General features: G+C 38.8%; 1 protein-coding gene across 1 annotated transcript; it reads left to right on the forward strand.

Moving 5' to 3' along the window:
- The first annotated feature begins 617 nt into the window (after nucleotides 1-617).
- ube2ib (ubiquitin-conjugating enzyme E2Ib) lies at nucleotides 618-15,339 on the forward strand. The gene is made up of 7 exons (XM_034193980.1): nucleotides 618-764; nucleotides 4,510-4,588; nucleotides 4,702-4,785; nucleotides 7,539-7,611; nucleotides 10,056-10,165; nucleotides 10,572-10,651; nucleotides 14,545-15,339. The coding sequence occupies exons 2-7, from the start codon at nucleotides 4,523-4,525 to the stop codon at nucleotides 14,606-14,608; spliced, it is 477 nt and encodes a 158-aa protein (XP_034049871.1). The 5' UTR covers nucleotides 618-764; nucleotides 4,510-4,522; the 3' UTR covers nucleotides 14,609-15,339.
- The last annotated feature ends 10,728 nt before the right edge of the window (nucleotides 15,340-26,067 follow it).

Below are 26,067 nucleotides of genomic sequence, written 5' to 3' on the forward strand. Positions count from 1 at the left end.
GCTGTGGCGTGGGTGTTTACTCACAACACCAAAAGAAACTTGGCTTTACAGCCAAAAAAAAAAAAAAAAAAAAAAAAAAAAAAATTAAGGAGTTGTGTTAACTACTGTGCAAAAATGTTATTTTATTTTATTTTTCGTTCTGCACTCGTCGTTTAATCCTTTCTAGTTTGGGCAAAGATGCTATGTAAGACAAGATTGTGATCCGTCCGCGCTTGGTGAAATTGTAAATCTAGAGCACGAATAAGTGAAAAACGAAGGTTGAATGTAATGTTTTATTGAATATAATTTGAATAAACATCAGGTGGGCATAATAAGTACTAATATATTGCAAGTGTCCTGTGTATTTTTCAATTCCTGTTTTTTTTTTTTTTTTTTTTGTCGCTTTTGTTAATCACACTGCGCAGGAGCACAGTATGACATCCGCTAAGTGGCGCTGGTCTTACCAAATTAAAAGCACTCATGTAGTTACGTTTGTTTAATTTTTCTATGTATTCACTAACTACGTAGCGGTACAAATATTATTCAACTGATATGCTTCTCCGCAAAAAAAAGAAGATGAAAAAAAAAAATCTAAGACTTTTCAGTCTAAAACTGTTTACACCAAAGACGGAAGTGAGAGGCAGATGACCATTTGAGTGCGTTGTCTGTGTGTCTGGCTCGAACGGGTGGTTTTTCGGGAGGGAAACTTTACAAGGTTTAACAGGATTTGAGAACGATTAATTCATTTCATTTAATTACCAGCGCCATCGAAGCCATACTGAACGGTAAGGGCACACATTTGCCACCTGGTGTATTAATTTTGTCGCGTAGAAAATATATTTCACCCGCTCGAGTTTGCGCCATTTTCGCTAGTTTGGTAATGCACAAATGTGCGCCTTTTAGCGGTGGCGTTCTTTGTCCAGGTTCTGTAATGGACCGTAATCACGTCTAACCTCGCAGAATGTTTCACACAGCCGTTGCCCATTCCTGTGTAGGAGTGACGAATGTTAAAATGGTTGGTAGTTTTGACTTTTCCCGCAACCTAAAATCGTGGCCAATACAAGCACGGTTGCGCATTTTTTCCCCCCGTTTGGCTGCTGCATCAGGCCGTGCCAGCCGCTAACAGCGCCAGCGCCTGTTGTGATGTAGCACCGTAAAGGCGCACATGAGGCTAGCTTATGCAGCTAACCGGTTAGCATTCGAACCGAATAACAATTTGGACGCGGTAGTTTGTTAAAGGTTTGCAATAAGTGTAAGGTGGAACTGGGCGCAAGGCGACGCAGTTTTACTCCGCCGAGTGCGATGTAAGGAGCGGAAACGCAACGGTTTTAAGTAGAAATGTACTGCCGCTTGCTAACTTTTTTAGCAACCCCCCTTAATGACCCAGACATGTACTGTTTAACACAAATGAGAACGGTTTAATCTCGTTTACACTTAAGTGGCCACACTTTGCCTAACGAACCGCTGTTGCTATAGTGATAAATGTAAATAATAATTTAGGCTCTTAATTGGCTCTTGTTGGCATTAAATTTACCTGGCAATATTTAATTCAAACAAAAAGACACCAGTTAATGTAAACACGTGCCACTTTTTCTAGACTAGCGCGTGTGTGGGAAGTTTTTGTACTGTTATTTTGCCTCCACAATGGATGAAACGAAGCAAGATGTGTTTGTAGTGTTTATTTCATTCAAAACGTGTAAGGCATCTTTAAATAATAATGCATTAACTATTTTGTACACAGTGGCTCAATTTCCAGAGCCCATAATTATTGTTGACAAACATACAAGTATAATTAATGCACACCACTTTTGTAGCCCTTTTCTCTAGTTGAGATGATACATGAGCATTTCCAAGTGTCAAATGCATCTTGGACTTTTACATCAAGCTCTATGAAATATGTGCTATGTGATAAATCTGTAATATGCATTTGTAAAAAACTGTACGGCTGTGCAAATAGAAGAAGATTGAGGGAAGCTTCAGCCTTGCAACAAGTGAAATCAGAGCTTCTGTGGCTGTGATTAGAGAAACTGCACACTTCAGTTTTGTATGTTGCATCACTGGTTATACAACTTCGGGGGGGGGGGGGGGGGGCACAGAGACAGATTGTTACAACATATATTGTTGCTGTCAGAAATATATGCTATGTATGAAAGGCATATACAGTTCCCAAAAAGCATTACATCCATGAGATAACCTTGATGTCTATTGCTTAAACCATTACTCGAGTAACTCCGATAATTTGATTACAAAATATGTTCAAGTCAAATTCTGTGCCTCGAACATTTGTTTAATTCCTGTCACCAAAATCTTTAAACACGGCACCACTGAAAACGCTGTAGTATATATACTAGGCCTGTATGTGGCGATGTAGCTCCCACCAAAAAAAACAGACAGCACATGGAGCATGCACATAACTGGTGTAAGGAGTTAATCAATATAGCAGCAAAAGCTAGAACTTTCCAAAGTGGCGTGCTGAGTAAAATAACGCCTTTTAAGAGAAAGAGGGTCCATGCATTATTTGAAATATACTTTTTGCACATTTACAGCGAAGCATTGTGTTTGTGTATTATTAAAAACACATGGCACTGTGTGGTCCATTGGTTGCTTTCCACCTCACACATGAAGAGAGAAGATGTGCACTTGAACTAAATGAACTATTCAAAATATGCCTTTATTTGCATTTGATCAGAGTTTTCATCAACAGGGTGCACAGTGGATTTATTATTGCAGATTTGGGGAAAGTTGGACTTCACAGCCCAGTTTTATCGCAGGCTGTGTTTATATTGACACGCAGCCTGTCCGCTGACTGGGGAGTAAGTGAATCGCCTGTGCTTGCGGTCTGGGAAAGTTCCAAAACTCGTAACAACGTGAAAAAATAATTATCTGAGAAAATGGAGGGACTATCCTAAATTTGAAAATCTGCATGATGGTGCAGCAACATTGTGCCATTGCATAGGGAGAGTCCTGGTACTATTGATAATGTTTAAAAATGCAGAAGTACTCAATCAATCGAATACTCAATCCAAAAATGTTAGATAGCTGCAGATCTATTGTGTGAATTTATGCCTTAGGCATCGTCATGTATTGTAATCCAACAAAGCCAAAAGAAATCTTCAAAACTCAATTAAAAATGTAGATGTATGAAGTACATGATCCCTCCCACTCAGATTTAATAAGAGGTTGACCTACTGTTTGGGGACGTGTATAGATGGGCAGTTCTTATAAAGCAGCACATGCATGGTTTGGAGACTCATTATATGAGGGTGAAATTAAGCCTGCTTGTACCAGTAATTTTGTTGGAGTTAAGGCAAAAAACTGCTATACATTCAGCATTTACGCTCAGATTTTTATTTGCAGTGGGGGCAGGCCTTTTCAGACCTTTGCCTCTCTGGTTATGCACCTGTACTGTCTCTGTAAACAGGAGGAAAATGGCCACAATGATTTAAAAAAATTTTTTTTTTGGTTTTTCCGTGTGTGTGAGAGAGAGAGAGTGAGAGTGAGAGAGTGAGAGAGTTTGTGTTGCTGGAGCCAGACAGGGGCTGATACACTTCTGATATTGGGGAATTACAAAATTTCCGATACGATATATCTGCTGATATATTCATTAAAAGGCTATGATTCCTAATGTTTTGTTATCAAATCTTTACGACAAAGATATGGCATTGAGGCTTGATTATTATAAAAGCTATCAGTATAACTCCCAAATACATACATCATGCTGCCTTCACTTAGATTGGCTGCGTTGCATTGCTTAGCATTTGCATAAAATAGACTTTCTTCTATTTTGGCCCCGCCTAGCTGATGGCCCAGGAATCTCTTGTCACTGTCACAAACTATGTAATGACACAGTTAGCCCAAGTGCACTGAGTTGTTTATTTGGTAAATTAAATGTTTTCATATTAGCAAAAATAATGGCGCTAGTCATATGTTTGTGAAAGGCTCATGTCGACCAATATTATCAAGCAATCAATACGTCGGTTGTGCTCTAGAAATTGCTACCCAGTTGACCCATAAGAAGAGTATATCGCACTCGACATCAATCAGAAACTGAGTCGCATTTCTCAAACAGACAGTGAAATGTTTTAAAAACTAACAGCGCTGGGAGCTGCTCATTATTGCATTGCATTGATGAAACTTGGCAAGATTGACCCTTTGTGAAATAGACAAGATGTGCTATTTCATAGAGGAAAAACTTAATGGAGGAATTGACTAATGTATTTTCTTCAGATCTCATTGCATATGCTGATCAGACAAACGTGCACATGTGCATGTTACAGAAAGGCCAGCTGTAATGTGCACCTGCCCTACTGTTAGAAAAAAATGTCACGCCCCAAATACCTGCCTACCTGACTAACTTACTGTGGCTGCTTGGATGATGTCAAGATTTCAGTCATGCTTAGAGATTCTCAGACTGCTGCATGATCTGCAGATTAAGTACTTGAGAGAAACCACTTTGCAGTGACATATCTGATGTTTGAAATTGTTTCGTGTATTTACTTTACTACATTGAGTCATGATCTGTGATTGCAGGAGTCCAAGAATCATGTCTGGCATTGCATTGAGCCGGCTTGCTCAGGAGCGCAAAGCGTGGCGAAAGGACCATCCTTTTGTAAGTAATGGCTGTTTTCTAAAGGTGCACCTGTTGTGTTTTCACTGATGTGAACACCCAAGTGTGCATTGATCTCTTCATTCTTTATTTGCACCTTTTATTCTTTTTCTTAGGGATTTGTGGCTGTACCAACAAAAAATCCAGATGGAACTTTGAATCTCATGAATTGGGAATGTGCTATTCCTGGCAAGAAGGGGGTAATGTGCTTTATAGTTGCATGCATACACTAATATCTTGCTGTCATTTCTGTAACAAATAGAATTAGCATTATTTTAGGCTCTGCTGTTCATAGCAGCTACTGTTGCTTATCTTGTACTGGTGTAGCTGGCAAATACTAATGAGAGCATTAAAAGTGTTTGGTTCAAGCCATTATAATTGTGAGCCTGGTTGCTTAAAAGGCTTTTGAAAGTCTTAAACCTGGTCTCTTAATCAAACTAGCAAGTAAAAGGCGCATCAGCACAGGAGAGTAGTTGGAATTTTTTTTTTTCCTTTCAGATTTTTGTGACATGAGGCAAAAATGTTGGAAATTAAAAAGAAAGGGGAGTTGAAAAAGCATTGCCATTGTACAGTTAAAAATAAAGTATCATAGGTGAACAAATTTGACACAGATGTAGCTCACCAAAATGTAGCAGCTGACCCAAAGACCTGATGCCCACAAAATGTAAGTGAAATTCATGTATTGGTTTTTTTGAGACATCTTTCCTTCTGTCATAGTTGGCATTATAAACGGGATTTCTCAATCAGAGAATTGGGCGAATTGCCCAAGTACATCTTGAAATACAGAATAGCATTTTAAATTTTAAAGTTAGAGAGAAATGTGCTATCTGCGACTAATTAACTAGTGGTGCATGTCTATGACGAGCCTAGTCTGCGCCACCCTCCTGCACTGTCTGTATGCGAGTGAGTGTCGTGAACTCGGTTAGCAACCGCGGGAAAAACACAAAGTCTGGTAAGTGTGGAGAAACACAATAGAATGCAAAACTAGAACTGACATTAACCAAAGGATGGAAAGTGTGGCTGGGGATGATGCCAAATGTTTTTATAGTATTGCCAATGTTGGTTTCATGTGCTGTATGTGCGAGTGATCAATACTGATCACAGTGAGAGACAGAGACGCACTGAAAACGCTGTTGCTTGGTGCATACGTTGACAGCAGCATTAAAAACAGGGAACATTAACCTGTCAAGCAGGTAAGATAAAAGGATTTTAATTTGGTAAAAGCCTATTTACACAGTCACCAGCTTTCCACTTTATAGGCTACTCATAGATAAAACTAATGCAGTGTAATACTACTGTTCCGCAATAATTTCTGCTTTTATGACAATTGTAGATTATTGAATCTGTTCGAGAGGTGTTTGATTTGCTTTCAAATAATTTTGGATGCTGTAATTTGTGGTGGTGTTCAGCTGTACTAGTTGTAATGAGAGGTGTACTAAATATTTATCAGTCCTCACTACCAAAATTAAATTAAATATTGGGGAAAATGCCATCAGCCAGTAGCCTGAATATGCTGTGCATTTCTAATTTGAATTCATTGTAGGATCCTGTAAGCTCCAAATTGAAGAGATCTTTTCATGTTATTATCCTAACTTGATAATCAAGTCCATGATGATGTCTCTTTTGACATTTAAGCAGTGTGCCATTTGCTTCAACATCCACATGTAGGAAAGGGTACGCATAAACTGTTGGGCATTGTAATTAATCTTCTTTGTCTTTATGCTACGTGTCGGTATGCACCACCTGTCTGATAATGGGATACAAAAGTTTATATAAAAGTCATGGGACCTTATGTATTTTCAACCAATATTACTGGCACCAAAATAAAATTGGATAAATTTGTGTATGTACCATTATAATAAATACAGCAAGACTCAGGTTCATTTTGCCCCCCCCCCCGTGTAAAAGTGGTCCCATTTATGGATAAATGGGTGTGCCCTTTTGTCAGGAATGCAAATATGACTGAAATGTACTATTTCTTTATTTTAAAAAATCAAGACCACTTGGGTTATGCACCTGGACAGCAGTAAAAAAAAAAAAAGTCATTTATTTATTTTTCTCTCATCTGCATCCATCGGCAGTGGTGGGCACAGCTAACCAAAAGGTTGGCTTCGATAACCACTAATCAGCTAAGTGAAAAGTTAACTTTTATTATACTAAACCGATAAACCGCCAAAAAAAAAATTACGGAAGTTACAGCTAACGGATAACTTTCAGTATTGTCTCCGGTACACTCAGCTACTGACAGGCTGGTTTTGAGTTTAAACACCGCCAGTGCTTCTGATTAGAATCAAAGAGGATCACAAACCCAACACAACCAACAAGCCAGCGCTTCAGTCTTTGTGCGCCCTGCTCACTGTTGTAAGGAAGACTCATTTCCATTCACAGGATTCAGCCGTAAGGCTGAAGTCCTTAAAAGGAAAGCAGGTTTGACTTGTGGTTTTGATTAATTACCCAAATTAATCTGGATAGTTTAACTACATTAATGTCAAGTCTGTCATTTGTACAAAGTGAAAATATAACATATCTTTTAATTTTAAATTAATGCACTAATTCTGAAGTTTTGAACATTAACACACACAGATGCCAAACTACATTATGGGTAAGCTGTTAGCTATGATAATTAGCGTTTTAGTTGAACTGTGCCTACCAGTGTCTTTCGGGTAATGAAAGCCTATCTTGCAAAGTTAAAGCAGATAGACATTTTGAAGCTGAACTGGATCGGCAATAAAATTGATACTTTATGCTAACTCAAATGAACATCTACCCACAATTTTTCCTTAAAACCTCCCCACAATCATGCTGATCTTTTTTCTTTCTTTCTTTTTCAGCAGATAGATAAACATCTTTAGTATCATTTACCAGTAATGTCATGGTCCTTTTCAGCAGAATGTTTTTGTTTATGCGGAGGTGTCAGAATGCATTGTTTAAATCTGATTATGGTTCTTTCCAGACTCCCTGGGAAGGAGGTCTGTTCAAACTGCGCATGTTGTTCAAGGACGATTATCCTTCTTCACCTCCAAAATGTGAGTTTCTCTATCTGACATGGCTGGTATTATTACTGCTGTCATTGTGAATACCTCACATATTGATTATCCTGTTGAATATAGAAATTACTATTTTAGTAAAAAGCACTATATGGAGGAAAAATGGCTAAATCTGGAACGTGCATGTTTGTCTTTGCTCAGAGTCTTGTGTTGTTCGGCTTAATTTGCATCTTAGTGTTGGCCAGAATTAGTTTGGTCTTGTTCGGCCTCTGTCTTTACAACTGCAAATGAAAATGTCTGCTATTGGAATGTCCTATATGATGTCAGCAGCACCTGAAAACCTCTGGTTACAAAGTACTGCAAGGAGCTTAAAGTCAATTTAAGACAAAGAACGCAACGTTTATTGCTATTACAGTGCCTTACATTTGTGCCCTTGATTTTTGTGTGTGTGTGTTGTAGGGAGCCATTGTGTTCATCAATCCATTGACATTATTAAATTGTATTATGGTATCCAGTATGTACCATTGCAAAAGATTTTGTGTTCATTTGGTAGTGTTTGCCTGTCTAATGAATAGATCTGATTATGGCATTTGCAGTAAATCAGATATAGCAATTTAACTTTTGAACACAAAGCAACGTTTCCACTGAAAATCAAGACTTTTGTGATAGTCTTGCATTAAGTCCTCAATTAAACTTTCATTATTAGTTTAAAAGAAGAAAAGTTAACTCCTATATAAACCCTCACTATTCTGTGGCATGAAGACAATGAGTGTCTACAACTGCACCTGGATGGGGATGCCAGTTCCGCACAGCTTACTTCTTCAGCTATATCCGGTTCTAATTTATAGTCAAGTGGACTGAGACAATGCAGATGAATTATCTAGTTCAGGAAGGCAGACAGATAACATAACAAGGAATCAAACCCAGGTTTACATATTTGTTGCCCAACTCCTTATCCCACTGCACTGTCTAACGTTATCGGTTTAGCTATCGGATTTATTTCACAGGTTCATAATATCGCCTTTAAAAGGTGTGAATCTTAAACATGACAGCATTGAGTGTCCACCATGGCTTGTTCACCAGAAAATGCCTCTCTCCTAAGGACACTTTTTAGTGATTTATTGGAGAAGTAGGTGTCTAGAAAGAACTGAGTTACACTCGTAACGCATTCTATTAACTACAGCGCACTTCTTATGTTGATTCCAAAGTACAAACGTGCCTAAAAAGGAGACCCTCGTGATATGTTTAGCTTGAACAAAACCTGACTCTGAGTACCAAGCATGGCGCATACAATTTTAATGCGGAATCAATGAAGGTAAACCGGGGCATTTAAAACCAGTTTAAAATAAGGCACCATCTGATAGCAGTCTAGTTTGAATTTGATTAGTCTCTTAGAAAAATCTTTTGTATTTTTAAGCTGCTAAAATCAAAGGTAATATTGTGTTTAATGTGACAAAAAAACAACAACATTTTGACAAATTTTCAAGGCTATTCACTTTAACCAGCATGATCGGAACCATGTCATCTGCTACCACTAAAGTTTCCCTTAAAAAAAAAAAATCGTGACCATTTTCAACATGTTTTGTTTGGAAGTCATGTAAATACACATTGCACATCCAAAATAGATTGTCACATGTGACAAAGCAGGATAAAGGAGAGCAGCTCAAAACATTCTAGACTGATGGCAACATTTTATATCCTGGAGATGTGGAGAAGAGTCGCACAGTTTGAGGATTTGAACTTTCAGGAAGTTAAGAAAAAAGGCCTCGTGGTCTTAATCGCCATTAACGTGGTGGCCAAGTGGTCAGCGCACTGGCTTCCTCAACAGAAGGTTCAAGACCGTCTGTGCCGATTATCAGTGCAGTGTGGAGTTACGTCAGGAAGGACTTTAGTCTTTAAACCTGTGCCAAATATACATATGGAACCATATCAGATCTGTTGTGGCGACCCGGAGCGTAAAAAAGGGAGAATCCAAAAGAACTTGCTTTCCTCTTTATAGTTATCCTCTGTGTGCAGAACTAAGAGTAGCTTGTAAATGAATGTCTTGAGCAAAACAACATTTTATGATCAGTTGTGTACCGTGTGTTTTACATTTACTTAAAAAAAAAAAAAAAAAAATCAAAAAGGTAAAACTATTTTGCAGAATGATTTGGCTTTTTCCCCCCCATGATGGATGTCTTTAAAATGTCAAAGTAGTTGACAGTACTGTTGATTGTCTAATTGCTTCAGCACGTAATTGCATTAACTCTGGCTGTGCAGAGTCCTGATATGCATGATGCTTCTAATATGGGAGACTTTTCATTATGGTTGTGTGAATGTCAGACTAAATTTGATGTTCAGGCTGAGAAGCTGCTGCGTTTGTGTGCAACAGTTCAGCTGCACATGAAAGAGCTTGATGACATTTCAGGATGTCGCTGAGTGTGTGACATTTATGGTGGCGTCTGCAGCACAAAACGCACGGCTCATATCTTTTTGCTTTTCAGGTAAATTTGAGCCACCGCTATTCCATCCAAATGTGTATCCATCAGGCACAGTATGCCTATCTATTCTAGAGGAGGACAAGGACTGGAGACCAGCCATCACGATAAAGCAGGTTTGTTTGGGAAAGCGCAGTAATGCACTTAACTCAGATGGTTAAAAGAGCAGCCAGTTTGCTCTGTGTACACCTGAGCCCGTCAGATCTCAGAGGTGAGGTGGAGTAGGTCAAGAAGGGAAGATGATTCTGATCTCCGGGTACATGTTGGAAATATACTGTAATAAAGAAAGCAGACTGTAGCAGCCGTTAGAAGTAGTTTGATGATCAGCAGTAGCCTTTATTTCTTCTTTGTGCTACACTTTGGCTCAGTAGCATCAGCACGGTGATGCGAAATGAGCGGTTTATGAATGCTGAATTTAATAGTACCCATTGTAGATTTAACACACAAATCATAAACATTGATTTAAAAAAAAAAAATCCAGATTATTCTGAGCATAAGATTGTTGTCTTGTTTATTGTACAGATACTATTAGGTATCCAGGAACTCCTAAATGAGCCAAATATCCAGGATCCGGCCCAAGCAGAGGCTTACACAATCTACTGGTAAGTGATGTTAACTGTTGACTCTCATATGCCACATTGGGCCTCATGTATCAATGTTGCGCACTTGTGGCGTAAATTTACGGCGTAAACTTGAAATACACCAAAGTCACTGTGACATGTATCAAGCAGTGCGCACCTGCCCATTTCTGGCGTACGCCTGACGTGATCTTGATAAATGCGGCGGGTGGAAACGATCGTAATTATAATAAACACGCCCATAAATATTCAGACTCCGCTTCAGACACACCCTCATTTTACGACATGGAAGACGGCAATGAAAAAGAACTCCACCAATCACGACGCGTGCCAATAGAGCGTCAAAAGCGGCCGTCGTATCGTTTTGTAGTATATAATCAATAAAGTGTTACAGTGGTCCCTCATTAATCGCTGGAGTTACGTTCTAAAAAATAGCCCATAATATGCGAAACCGCGAGAGTCAGCGTTATTTTTTACAATTATTATAGACGTTTTAAGGCTGTAAAACCCCTCACTACACAGTTTATACACTTTCTCAATCAGGCATGAACATTTTCTCACTTTTCTCTCAAACACTCTCAAAGTTCAAACCTTAGTAGGAAAATAATACCAAACTGTTTTCAGGCCCAAACATTTGTTTGAGAAATAAAAATAGAACGTTTTCCTATAAATAATTATGATGGCATTTAGAACTAACGAATTAATTTTAACGATCAACGAACGAGGTTGGACACATAAGAAATTATTAATAGTGACTCACCAGTATGTCACATATCGGGCCTCTGCGTCCTGACGCTGCGCCTTTTCCCACTCACATCTTGCTGCAGCAGGTGTGTGTTTCCGTGTGACAAACACAGTTATGAGTAGTTGTTGGCGCTCTTTTCTCTTCTGGGCAACAAGATTCTTATAAACAGATACACAGAACACTGTAAAAAAAAAGGCATGCAAAATTGGACTAAATACTCCGCGAGACTCCGAGGCCACGACAAGTGAACGGTGTTATAGCGAGGGACCACTGTATTCTCTTTTCACATGTCAATAATTCTTGACATGTGGATATTTGCTCGCTCAATTAATAAGACACGCCTAATCTGTCAGATTTCTTTATTTTTTTAATGTATTTCTGTATTTATTTTATTGTGACAACCGAATGGAGATGACAAAACCTGGCTGCAGTACGGGCGAATTAAGGGAATGACGAAACTACAGTTGTTGTTATCAATTTCATAGTTTAAAACGATCACACCACATGAAGTTAAGCTCAGCGCTGCTCTGGCTCCAGGCTCGAAGTCTGGAGAAAAAGGCGAGCAGCGCTGTCTTTGCAGTCAGCGCTGTGGCCACGGATCGTGCTCCATAACAATCCCGCAAAAGCGGGATTTGTATTGATTATTATGTAGTATAATCAGGAAAGTTATTTATGTAACATACGCATTGATTTGTATAATGGCACTGTTTATCATGTTGATCATCTTCATTTTTATGTGGATTCCAGCGCTGGTTCATTTTGGTGTATAATTTACGCCACCTCGACCTGGTGTATATTTTCAGCGCAGCGTACGCCAATGACCACATTAATAAATGCCAAGTAGTGCAGCCGTTTTGGCGTACACCCCATATACGCTCAGATATCGCCGTACGCAACGTTGATACATGAGGCCCAGTGTGTGGAAATTTCAAAATGGATACAAAGAAAAGTGCAGGTGTCTTTTGGTTATACTCTGAGTACTGCAGTATCCGGGATTATTATTTATTTATTTGTTGCATTTCTGGGTTTATTTCCTTTTGGGTTGGTTAATGTCAGTGATACACTTTTCAATTGCAGCAATTTATTTTATTTATTTATTTTTAGGTGAGGAAAAACTGTGGTTAGTGAGCAGTGAGAAATTTACTGTATATAAATCAAAATGATAAATTATTGAAGTGAAAGATTAAATTCCTTCCTCCTTCAGCTGTGTCACATATTTAAATGCAATATCGCTGGCTGTCATAACTGCAATAACATGTAAAAAGCCATGATCTTTGTTAAAGTGGATGGGACATTCTGTTAATTAAAAAAAAAAACCTCTTTGAATGTTATATTTGATGGCATTTTGTGGAAAGATGGCCCTTGGATCAGGAAAGTGGTGATTGTGTTTTGAGGCAAGTCCCGATCTAGCTTAAAAATGTATCTTTTTTTTTCCTTCATTTTATCTTGCACATATCTTGGCAATCGTGCTTATGACATCGATAACATCTGTACACATGGTGGTGTCATTTAAGAATTTTGATTTTAATGTCCTTTTGTAGGGCTAGGCAACATGACTGAAAAAGAAAATAATGATTTCTACTCCCCCATATTGATCAATAGATTTTGTGATAGCTGACTATAGATGGACAACAAAAACAAACATCTTCTATGAGGATGACAAGTTTTACTCGGTCCAGTTGGTGGCCTGAGAAGGTGACGATGGATTACCTTTCTGAAAAGTTCAGAGATTTTCAATAGGGGACCCCCCCCCCCAAATCTGTCATTAATATTAAATATCTGCTGATATTGAGTCCCAAGCCGATACTTGTATTTTCCTAGATATTGCACTGCACAGATCACATTGCATGCACATTAAAGTCAAATCTGTGTATATGCTTGATAGTTTAACAGTTCTGCCATGCATTTAAAAAAAACACCTTTTCATACATATAGATTCCTCAAATCGGTATCACCTAGCTGGCACCATAGCAGCCACTCATCTCTTGACACTCTAAAATGCTCACTTTGATAGAAAATGAATGGCAGCTGGTCACTTTGCCCCTGTCTCGTGTAGCTAATATGACCAAGGGGTGACGGGGTCCTAACTGTGCTTCACAGCATTGCAAACAATGCCATTGGAGCAACTTATGCTGGACAAACTACATAATGACATCATTTCCAACAGCCAAAGTGTTTGTCTGCATCATTTTTTTGGTAAAATAATTTTCATATTGGCAAGAATTACACACGATATCCAATCCAATCCAGTTTATTTATAGAGCACATTTAAAAACAACAAAGTTGACCAAAGCGCTGTACAATGACATAAAATAAATCAATAAATAAATAAATTGGCAACAATAAAAGTTTTTAAAAACAATAAAATCATCAACCCTCTAGTCAAAAGCCAAAGAAAACAAGTATATTTTAAGACAAGATTTAAAAACTAGAGGTGACTCTGCCTGCCTAGTACAGAGAGGCAGGTCATTCCACAATCTGGGACCAACAACAGAAAAAGCTCTATCACCTCTACGTTTGAGCTTTGTCTGAGAAACTACAAGCAGAGGAACTAGGTTCGTACCAGCTGATGTTATCGGCCAATTGTGTCAGTCGGCCTCTAATTATAATGCTCTACAGATTTTTGTTTGTTTTTTTAATTATTAAAGATCCTGGAAAGGAGCAGACAAGTAAGATCACAAACCCTTCACTTCCAACAATAAATGCAATAATGCCCAGACGTATTCCATGCAGTCATTGTGTGATTACAGGCATATTTTGTACCAAATGCAGTACTGTTTTGTTTCTGTCTCTTGGATGCAGTCCCTGTTAAATATTAACAAAGGAGAAACTATAGAATGGAATGATATTTTAATTGAGTAAAATGTGATCTCCCCCCTTATGGTGTCACAACTTTGGAGCATAAATTAATTTTCTGCCTGCTATATGTTTTACATCTGGAACTAGTGTTAAAATGTGAGTAGCTGCTTTGCCTAATAAAGGTGTTAATCAGAAAATTTTGTGTGTGTGCATTGGCATGTTTAATGTTTTAGGATTCACAATATTCAATGACTTTTGCACAGAAGAATTAGAACAGATGATTTGCAAATGGTCATTGGTCTTATTTCATGATCTTAATAAAGCAAATTGGAGGATCATGCTAACTCCAGCTATTTATGTTGCCTCTTTCCAGCCAAAACAGAGTAGAATATGAGAAAAGAGTTCGAGCACAAGCCAAAAAATTTTCCCCATCGTAAAGGCGAAGACTGGTTCCACTACGGCAGAAGGAATGGGTTAAATACGAATCACCTTCCCGCTCAGTCTATTGATGAATGTGCTCCCCTCACATCGGGACTTGCTTAAAGACTTCTATTTAAACTCCACACATTCTGTGCCATCCACGCTCCTCTCTTTTTTTTTTTTTTTTTTTTTTTTTTAAGTTAGGGTTTTTTGTTCTTAAATCGCTGGTTGGCGCAAAATGCTGGGAGGGGAAGGATGCCTCAGCACCCTTGTTTTGTCTTCTTTTTTTGTCTCGTGTGATGCAAGGGACACAGCTCGGTACCAGTTTCATCGACTCTACAGAAGCTGACAGTCATCGACGTTCAAGGAAGGAAATAAATGTCTTTATTTTGCTCTCTCACAGGGTCTATTCCTTTTGTTTCCACCTTTTTATTTTCAGTAAATATAATGTAAATTAGCTCTTTTCATTGTCAGTATTCAACTGCTGTATAATGAATGGCACTTTTATACTGTTGTATCTCACTAGTGTCTCTAGATGGCTCTGTCTAATTCTCTGTCCCAGGTTTTCTATTCAGCATGCTGTAATATATGATAGAATCTGCTGCCTTGGCTGTCTTTTTGTTATTCAGAGTGTTTGCTATGGAATAAATCAAATGGACACATTGACTGAGGCAGGTAGGCTTTACTTCTGTATCAGACTTTATGGTGCTTTGTTCATGTATGTGTTCGCGTAAATAAAACTTTCTACGAAATCTTTTTCCTTTATTATAAGCAAAACCAATACAATTTAAGATTATAAAGCAAGAAATTAATTTGTTCACAATATGAGAATCTGTTACGCTGTTGCATACTTGCAGTCCTCTGATAGAAATGAGACAATTCAGCAGATGCATTCAAGTGTTACGCTTTGCAGCATAAACTTTTTTTTTTCTTTTTCGCTGCAATACACGAACTAGTGATTTTCCGCAGATGCACAACTGGAAGAGTTGGTAGAGCAGACTTCAACCAAAATCAGTCATACACTTGTGTGTGTGTTTTTTTTTTTTTTTTTCAACTTTATGTTAAGGTCAAGTGATTTTTACCCAAAGCCAAAATATGGCCATCGAGTATTGCGAAGACTTTGTGTTCATACATCTGTCTGTCTGTCTGCTCAGCGTAAGTCCTATTACTGCCTGGGTCTTCAAATTCACAGGGACCATTCTTGGGACAGCTCTTGGACAAGCTAACCTTGACCTATCCCAAGAGGTCAAAAGGTCACAGTCTCGACACTTTCACTGATAACATGCACATATGGCTGAGAGTATTTTTAGCAGCAAGTTATACTAAAATTGTGATATTTTTTTTTTTCCCCCCCTGTTTAAAAAAAAAAAAGAAGCTTGTGATGACCATGAGCTGAGGGTGGAACCCGCTACTGAAGTTCCTGGACTGGTGTTCCCAGCGGAACAGAAACAGCTGCCATGTCGGTTGTATTGACATCATAGCTGTTCTTGACCAGTTTGAGGTTAAACTGACGTAGTCTTCCTGGATGTTCACACAGTGTGAAAAATCCACTGTCATGAGCTCACTGATGTGCCAGAAAGTCCTCCAGCCACCCAGTGAACTCTAATCTCTACAGTTTGGTTTGGAACTGGGTGACACCCAGCTGGAACGTCTTTTCAGACACTTTTAAACCAGATAAAAAAAAAAAGCTTTCAATGCCTCTTTCATATTAACTCGGTGGGCTGCAAGCTGTTTATAAAAAAAAAAAAAAAAAGCGTTGTTGCGAATTGTTGCCAATGCGCATGCGCAAGCTGCAGCAGAATTGCGCAGGGTCAACGAGAGCAAGAAATGAGGCTTCACGTTAACGGCACGCTTTGTAAGTATTTACTCCGTTATTTTAAATGACTGCTACTGTTTATTTTATGCTGCTCGGGATGCGAGCGTTACATACTCTAGCCTGCTAGCTAATGTCTGAGGACCAAGTGTGCGTGAGGTTTTATAGCAAAATCACGGGCAGTTATGTAGCTTATAAAGTTATTTTTGTCCATTCACATTGGAAATACAGGATAAAGCAAAGTTTGATTCTGTTACAAAGTGGCTATTCGTGTCTAGCCATGTTGATTCCAAATTCTTTTCTACTTAGCGTTTAGGGCTATGGTTCTAAATCAAGTTTAAAATTTCTCCACAGGTATGTTTTTAACTTCAAGAATTAAGTTATTGCGGTAAAGTTGCAAAAACAGTTATGTATTTTGGATTCAGAAAATTTTAAAGCTCCTCACTTCTAAAAGTAATTTTACGTGAAGTTGCATGTCGTCACGTGACCTAGATTGACCACTCAGAAGCGTTACGTACGAATAGGATTTGGAATTATTAATAGGCTACATACAAATATAGCTATCATCGCTTGGAACAATGAGATTTATACACACAGCTGACCTGAAATGAACCATTGTACATTAAATTGACTTTTTTGGCGAGTCTGACCCTTTGAAAAGTGACCGAATTATATTTATTTGTATTCTATTTACCCTAGAGTGCCATACTCTGTATTTCTTCATAACTAATGTACGAGGGTAGGCTGAAAAGTTCTAAGGCGCACCAAGAAGGGGAAATGCCATTTCAATAAAACTTGGCATGCATTAAGTTCAACTCTTCTGATGACTGTGTTATTTTCTTCCAGGTTGTGAGGTAGTTTGTGGTTCATAGCCAAGTTTGAAAGTTCGTGGTAGAGGGAAACGGCAAAAATGGATAAAATCTGGCATCGCGGTGTGATTAAGTACCTGCATAAGAAGGGGTTAAAGCCCAAGGACATTCATGCGGATATGGTTGCTACATTAGCGGATGAAGCTCCCTCCATATCTGCAGTGCAGAAGTGGGCAGCTGAATTTAAGAGGGGCAGAGAGAGCCTTGAAGACGACCCAAGGTCTGGGCGGCCTGCAACAGCCACAACCCAGAAAAACATTGACCTTGTTCATGAAATGGTGATGGACGACAGACGATCGATGACTAATCAGCTAGCAGATGCTGTGGGAATATCCCGTGAGAGAATTGAACACATTCTGCATGAAGAACTTGGAATGTCAAAGGTGTCAGCTCGGTGGGTGCCACATCTTCTGATGCCTGATCAGAAACGCGCCAGGCTAGTCATGTCGAAGGCAAACTTGGCGCAATTTGAAGAGGATCCAGCCAATTACATGGAATGTTTTCTTACCCAGGATGAGTGTTGGGTTCACCACTTTGAACCAGAGACAAAAAACAATCAATGCAGTGGAAACACCCAAGGTCACCACCTCCAAAGAAGGCCAAGGTCGTTTCGTCTGCGGGGAAGGTCATGGTTTCAGTTTTCTGGGATGCCAAGAGCATTGTGTTCATGGACTATCTATAAAAGGGACAAACCATAAATGGACAGTACTATTCTAACCTGAGACAGTTATGCAAGGTTATCAAAAAGAAGCGACCAGGAAAGCTGACGAAAGGGGTGCTGTTCTATCAAGACAATGCCCCAGCTCACAAGTCAACAGTGGCCATGGCCACTATCCACGAGTGTGGATTTGAACTGGTAGATCACCCACCATACTCCCCTGACTTGGCACCCTCGGACTTTCATCTGCTCCCAGACCTGAAAAAAAAAAACTTGGCTGGGAAGCACTATCGGAGCAATGATGAGGTGATGGCTGCCGTTGAAGACTATTTTGACTCTCAAGATGAAAGCTTCTATGCCAAGGGAATCGAAGCACTCAAGCACCGCTGGAAGAAGTGTGTGGAGTTACAGGGAGACTGTAGAAAAATAACCCTGAATTTGTTCAATTCGACAACTGCATCATAATCAGCCTTAGAACTTTTCAGCCTACCCTCGTAAATAAAGTCCAAGACATATTTAGTGACTTGGAAATGTTCCTGTATCCATCCCCTGACTTGTCTGAAGAAAACTGGCAATAAAACTGATTATTTATAGGTATTATACCGAAGTGTCCCATTACTTACGCAACCCATCATCTTGGCTTTTATATTTTTAATTAATTTATATCAAGTTGTAGAGATTTGCTTTGAGTTTGAGTTTAAGGAAGATAATTTTAGAATTTTTTTTATACTGAGAAGCCTGATTTACTTTTTGTATTTGAAAGAGCATAGATAAATTAAAATGTGTGAAATACTAAGGGGCCGAATACTTTAGCAAGGCACTGTATCAACGCCCATTGTTCACTGCTGTTAGCTAATATCCCTAATTTCTCCAAAAATATTAGTCCTATCAACTTTTCATGGCATTCATCCTTGACCCAAAATACATCCAAATGGCAAATGTCAGCTCTCCCCAGTTTCTCTGTGATCAAAGCCATACACGCACACACACAGAGGCCACTTGACTATTAATATTTAGATGAAAAATATTTACACTTAATTAAGATTTTACACTGTAATTACAGAAAATGGTTATGCTGAAAATATAGTCTTTCCTAAATTTTTTTGTACTTGTTTTAATAAGTCCACCACATCAAACAAATTCCTACATCTAGCAGCAGTTTGTAACATGATGCACCAGTGTGGTAAGTTCATATTCAGTCTCTCTAGATATCAGTATTTGTTTACACAGATAAATAGGAGTAATAAACTCCTCTCATGCAGAAGATGTGTGTGTATGACACAGAGAGAAAGAGAGAGAGAGAGAGAGAGATGTGTTAGTGGCAGTGTGTGTATGACACAGAGAGAAAGAGAGAGAGAGAGAGATGTGTTAGTGGCAGTCATTGGCGTGCTATAATTGCCCTGCACTCACCACCAATATCAGTGATTGTGGGTGGGCGCCGTGTGACCCCTGTGCATGTCCGGCGTTCAGGCATGCTTAACACCACATGTTGTCTGCTGCTTCCTGGCCAGTGTATATACGAGGTCTGTTAGAAAAGTTTCCGACCTTTTTATTTTTTTCAAAAACTATATGGATTTGAATCATGTGCGCTTGCATCAGTCAAGCTTGAACCTTCGTGCGCATGCGTGAGTTTTTTCATGCCTGTCGGTTGCGTCATTCGCCTGTGGGCAGGCTTTGAGTGAGCACTGGTCCACCCCCCGTCGGATTTTCATTGTCAGGGAAATGGCTGAGCGACTGCCGCTTTGCTCCATGAAAATTTTTTCAGAAACTGTGTGAGACAGCCAGGTGGAAACCATTCGGAAAATTCAGATGGCTTTCGGTGAAGATTCTATCGGCGTCACACAGATTAAGGAGGATTACAACCGGATTAAAGACGGCCCACAGCGGCGGAGAGCGTGCCACGCTTCGAGCGGCCATCGACAGGCTAAAATGACCAGATCATTTCCAAAGTGAAGGCTGTGTTGATCCGGGACGTCATGTGACTACCAGAGAAATCGCAGACATCAGCACTTTTGCGGCACATTCCACTGTTACAGGAGATTTTGTAATGAAAGACGTGCTGAGGAATTCGCGCGTCCGGACGGAGCCGCTCATGGCGCACAACAAAAAACACCTCCGTGTTGGAAACCATTCGGAAGATTCAGACGGCTTTCGGTGGCTTTTCAGTCGAGTGAGTATCCGAGAAATTGTGTAACAGCTGGGCATGCCACAACATTTCCTGTGAGACTTCCAACACGGAGGTGTTGGAAGGTGTTGGATGTTTTTTCTTTTCAATTTTGTCTCAAGTGAAGTCAAGTGATGTTTTGAACATGTCCAAAATACTTTCCACACCCTGGCGTGTGGCTGCAACTATGATGTGTTTGTGGCGAGTAGTGGCCTATGTTGTGGCAGATAGTTGCAAGTGCAACATTCCTCCAAACACCACACACACTTTCTGTGTGAGAGGCTATTGTAGTGTTTGGAGCACAGCATGAACTCTGATTCCATCTGCGTGTTTGTCCGAGCCACACCATATCAACTAGCTTTTGGACTTAGTGATCTTTCTGCAGCATGTGCAGAAGCCGGTCATATGCACCCACCAAAATGTGTTGTTTATTTATTAAGATTTCAGAAGGTGATTATCTGAACATCACATCAAAAGACGTGGTGGAGCCAGAGGATGTTCTGATTAAAAAAAGATTAAAGACCCATGGTGGCCTGGACATCAGACTGAAGAATGCAAAATGGAATCGGAGGACGTCATCTGTCTTCCCTGCTTATTCTAGTTAAAGGTCAAGGACGCTGGAGCCTGTCCCAGCATTCAAGAGGATTTCATTTATATACAGTAGTGTTCAGAATAATAGTAGTGATATGTGACTAAAAAGATTAATCCAGGTTTTGAGTATATTTCTTATTGTTACATGGGAAACAAGGTACCAGTAGATTCAGTAGATTCTCACAAATCCAACAAGACCAAGCATTCACGATATGCACACTGTTAAGGCTATGAAATTGGGCTATTAGTTTCAAAAAAAAAAAAAAGTAGAAAAGGGGGTGTTCACAATAATAGTAGTGTGGCATTCAGTCAGTGAGTTCATCAATTTTGTGGAACAAACAGGTATGAATCAGGTGTCACCTATGTAAGGATGAAGCCAGCACCTGTTGAACAGGCTTTTCTCTTTGAAAGCCTGAGGAAAATGGGACATTCAAGACATTGTTCAGAAGAACAGCGTAGTTTGATTAAAAAGTTGATTGGAGAGGGGAAAACTTATACACAGGTGCAAAACATTATAGGCTGTTCATCTACAATGATCTCCAATGCTTTGAAATGGACCAAAAAAAAAAAAAAACCCAGAGACGCTTGGAAGAAAATGGAAAACAACCATCAAAATGGATACAAGAACCAGACTGGCAAAGGCTCACCCATTGATCAGCTCCAGGACGATCAAAGACAGTCTGGAGTTACCTGTAAGTGCTGTGACAGTTAGAAGACGCCTGTGTGAAGCTAATTTATTTGCAAGAATCCCCCGCAAAGTCCCTCTGTTAAATAAAAGACGTGCAGAAGAGGTTACAATTTGCCAAAGAACACATCAACTGGCCTAAAGAGAAATGGAGGAATATTTTGTGGACTGATGAGAGTAAAATTGTTCTTTTTGGGTCCAAGGGCCGCAGACAGTTTGTGAGATGACCCCCAAACTCTGAATTCAAGCCACAGTTCACAGTGAAGACAGTGAAGCATGGTGGTGCAAGCATCATGATATGGGCATGTTTCTCCTACTATGGTGTTGGGCCTATATATCACATACCAGGTATCATGGATCAGTTTGGATATGTCAAAATACTTGAAGAGGTCATGTTGCCTTATGCTGAAGAGGACATGCCCTTGAAATGGGTGTTTCAACAAGACAATGACCCCAAGCACACTAGTAACCGAGCAAAATCTTGGTTCCAAACCAACAAAATTAATGCCTCGCAGATGTGAAGAAATCATGAAAAACTGTGGTTATACAACTAAATACTAGTTTAGTGATTCACAGGATTGCAAAAAAAGTAGTTTGAACATAATAGCATTTGGGAGGCTGTGGTTGCTGTTGGATGGAAAAGTTGCTCATTAACAGATCAGGAAACTACCAAAAGCTCAAGGCAGTTATAGAAAACAAAGGTGGTTATATTGGACATTGAATATCTTTGAAATGTCAAGTGTTTATTTGTTAATTGTGTGTTATTTGTAAGGTGTGTATATCACATGCACAATCCATTAGAAGCGAAGGAAAGCGCAATATGTTTTTAAAACTGATATTGCGAGACAACAGATGCTGGCTGTTAATGCAGACTGACGCGTGCTATTGATGATCTGTGTGAATAAAATAGACTTGTTGCATATTTAAAGTGATAGGGAGTGGTATGTTTCGAAAATGTGTACACTGTGGCTCTGTTGAAGCAGCACCATGTGTTTGCCCAGCTAGCGAAAACTTTTATGAAAAGAAGCCAGAAGAAACACTGATTTGGTGTTAAGTGTTTATCGGGTAGTAAGCACTCAAATATACATATGTCCAATTCTAATTGCTTCAATCAGTTTAGGTCATCCCTAATTTTCAACATAAAGCGCTCAGAGCGGCAGCACAAAGTAGAGCTGAAACAATCAATCAATCAACTTTTTTTTATATAGCGCCAAATCACAACAAACAGTTGCCCCAAGGCGCTTACAAATTTAATCATTAAAATAGTTGTCAACTAATTTAGTCATCGTCATTAGTTATTAGTTGCTAGTTAATAGTCTTTAGTTGCTAAATAACTTTGTTTTACTGCAAATGTTTTGTTTCTTCCGTATAATCAACTGAGCTTTGCTTTGAATCTTGAACCAAAGGAGTGCTTCGAGCTGCTGCTTCTTTGGTTTCATTTGTTTTATTTCGCTTTATCTTAATTTTTCCCCACTAAAACCCTAAAGAGCATATGTCTGTGAAGAATATCTACCGTTTTTATGTTAAACTGACCTGTTATGGTCTTCTGAAACAGTTGATAGGTGTATTTTATGCTAACGCTGATGCTAACACATTAGCATGTCTGGCGTTTTCAATGTTAAAGTTAGCATTAAGCTGCTGGCATTTCAGCATGTTTGTGCATTTGTTTTCTGTATAATAATTAATGGCTCAGTGCTTGTTGTCGTCAAAGAGTCAAATGTATTACAAATTATAATTTTTTAAATTTATTTTATTTATACATTAATAATAATAGCAACAATAATAATAGTAATAATAACTAATAATGCTACAATACGTTTATATGTTTCAATGTTGTTTTATGTCAACTCAGCACTTTGATAAAGCAATGCCATTTGAAATAATTATTTTTGTTCTTTATTATAAACTGTTTTATTCTATATTTTATATTTCAACAGCCAAGGGACATTTGACGATTTGTTTATTTTCAAGTATTTTAAGTTTTCAAATAATGTTCTGTTGTTAAATAAAGTGATGGAAGGAGAGAAAAATAGTTTCCCTGGCACATTTTTAAAAAATTCCCCGCTAATGAGATTAATCGATTAATCGTGTCGAAACCCCATCAGCTTAATCAATGATCCAAATAATCGTTTGTTGCAGCCCTAGCACAAAGTATGTGATAGATCTGCCCATATCAAGTAAAATTGTTACAAGGCTTATTACCAAATTTGCCATAAATTTGATCCCGGTTCGAGATTGTTTACTCACCCAGCCCTATCAGCTAGCCTTATGTTACCCATAGACCCAAATTTAAAGATTCTCCCTCGTTGGTTGATCAAGGTAACTATTATTACCCCGGCTTAGATATGTGCTCTGAGTGAGCGTTCTGTATTCTGTCTTTATTCTAAATTTGTGGATGGACTGCAGTTTGACTAATAGATTTCCTTCATTGACTGGTTTGTATTGCTGACTGGACAATGTGATGAACGTGATGAATTTGGAACACAGAATTGATTAAGACGGGTTCATGTTTTGCTCAGACATGTTTGACTTTCAAGCAGGGGTCGGCGATAAACTCTATGTAGTCAAACATCTGTAGGAATTTGTTCTGTGGTACTTACAACAAACTAACAATTTATTTATTTTACGGCCCTTGGAATGAAAATGACAAATAAGATCAGGAATGCTTCCCAGAGCCATTACTCGTATTCCACACAAATCGACTGTGTTGGGATTTCATCCCAGGCATGCACAAATTTTCACTACTTGGAAATTGTCATTTAGCCTCATGTTCAATGCTACACACAATTTGTTTTTTTTTTTACATTTGCTGAAACATTTTATTTCTGTTCCTCCCCTCCTTCTCTTTTGCCTTGTCAAGTGAGTAACAAAGTGTCATCTGAAAGCAAATCATTCACATTTCACAAATTTGCTTTGAATATAAAGTGAGTGATCCTTTGTGTTTTTGTTTTCAATAACCCTTTTATCGTTCATGGGGCTTCCTTCCCCAAATGTTGCAACAAACAGTTGAATTGGCATTAATGAGACTGATTTTTCTCTCACTCTCTCTGGTCTTCCAGTTTGGGGAAAATGGGCAGTGCAGTCTTGTTTGAACCCCGACGTGATTTCCTGGGATTTGTGGGGACAGCCGGCATGAACGCGGCAGTGAAAACCTGGGCGGAGTGTGGGAGTTTCAGCACAAACCATTCAGCCCGGCTCGGTAAACTTAAAAGCATACTCGCTGTCACCTAGTGGACCTACCGGTTTAAAATGGTTTCAGTTCTAACGGAAAAATGATGTACTGTTTTGTTTTCGGCGCCAATCACTGTAGCAGTCACAAAAAGTGCAGGCTTTATTCGGTTCCGAGTGGAGAAGGCAAGACTAGGCAAATGGAAGATGACGTGTCGGTAAGTGTTAGCCTACACAGTTAAACAGAGTAGCTGCGTTCTTTCGCCTGCACAACCGCCTCAACACGTTTGTGCTCCGGGTCATAAACAAACCACAACACATGTCCGCTTTCCACCACATTGTTACTTTTTCTTTGCATTTTCACATTGTTTGTGTGTAATTTGCCTAAAAACTCAGAGAAAGTGCCATGTTTCTGTCCCCAGAAGTAGAGAAATGACATCATATATGTTATATTTTACCCCTTTAGCGCCCGCCCCCAAACGAGACTGCGCTGCCCTGGTCTGTGTGTTTCATATGTAAATGTGGTCAGCTTGTTTGCCTAATAAACCAATTAATCAGAAAATTTTATGCCTGTGCCCAGGCATGATTTTTAAAAAAAAATTATGTATTGGATGATTTTTTTTTTTTTTTTTGCACAGACAAATTAGAAAGGATGGTTTACTCGTACAAATGGTTGTTGACTATAATTCTTTAGCTTCATTAAAGCCAACTGGAGCGTCATAGTAACACTACCTATTTATGTTGCCTTTTTCAATCCAAAATGGTAGAATATGAAAAAAGGAGTTTAAGCACAAACAAAAAAAATTTCCCATCATATAGGTGAAGACTGATTCCTTTTTTGTTGTCGTCATTGTCGCTATATAATGAATGGCACTTCTATATTGTTGTCTGTAGTTGACTCTGTCTAATTCTCTTTCCCAGGTTTTCTATTCTGTAATATATGATAGAATCTGCTGTCTTTTTGTTATTCAGAGTGTTTGCTATGGAATAAATCAAATGGCCACATTGACTGATGCAGGTAGACTTTACTTCTGTATCAGACTTTATGGTGCTTTGTTCATGTAAGTGTTCACGTAAATAAAACTACAAAATCTCTATTTCCTTTATTACAAGGAAAAGCAATTCTCAAAAATAAAGAAGAAAAAAGCACAATTTAAGATGACAACAAGAAATGAATTTTCTCACAATATAAATCACCTAAGCTGTTGCATACTTAGAGTCCTGTTACATAAATGAGACAGTTAATTATTAAACTGGACAGATGCATTAATTTGTTTAGAAGTGATGCCCTTCTATGTACCTCCAGCAATAAATTGAATTTTCAGCTACAATGTACCAACCCGTGGATTTCTTCAAATACACATCTAGAAGTGAAGTTAGTCGAGCATAGAATTCTGCCAAGGCCAGTAATACACAGATAACCAGCAACATCAATGAGCCTATGGTTCTGTAAAGGACATCACTGTGGGAGACGTGTGTGTGTGTGTTTTGTTTTTGTTTTTTTGGAAGAAAATACTATATCAACATT

The sequence above is a fragment of the Thalassophryne amazonica genome, chromosome 18 (genome assembly GCF_902500255.1).
Source record: "Thalassophryne amazonica chromosome 18, fThaAma1.1, whole genome shotgun sequence".
Taxonomy (NCBI): domain Eukaryota; kingdom Metazoa; phylum Chordata; class Actinopteri; order Batrachoidiformes; family Batrachoididae; genus Thalassophryne; species Thalassophryne amazonica.

Coding starts and splice junctions, on each gene's coding strand:
- ube2ib (XM_034193980.1), top strand. CDS start 4,523: ATGTCTGGCATTGCATTGAGCCGGCTTGCTCAGGAGCGCAAAGCGTGG. Junction 4,786..7,538: donor CTATTCCTGGCAAGAAGGGG/GTAATGTGCTTT, acceptor GGTTCTTTCCAG/ACTCCCTGGGAAGGAGGTCT. Junction 10,166..10,571: donor CAGCCATCACGATAAAGCAG/GTTTGTTTGGGA, acceptor TTTATTGTACAG/ATACTATTAGGTATCCAGGA.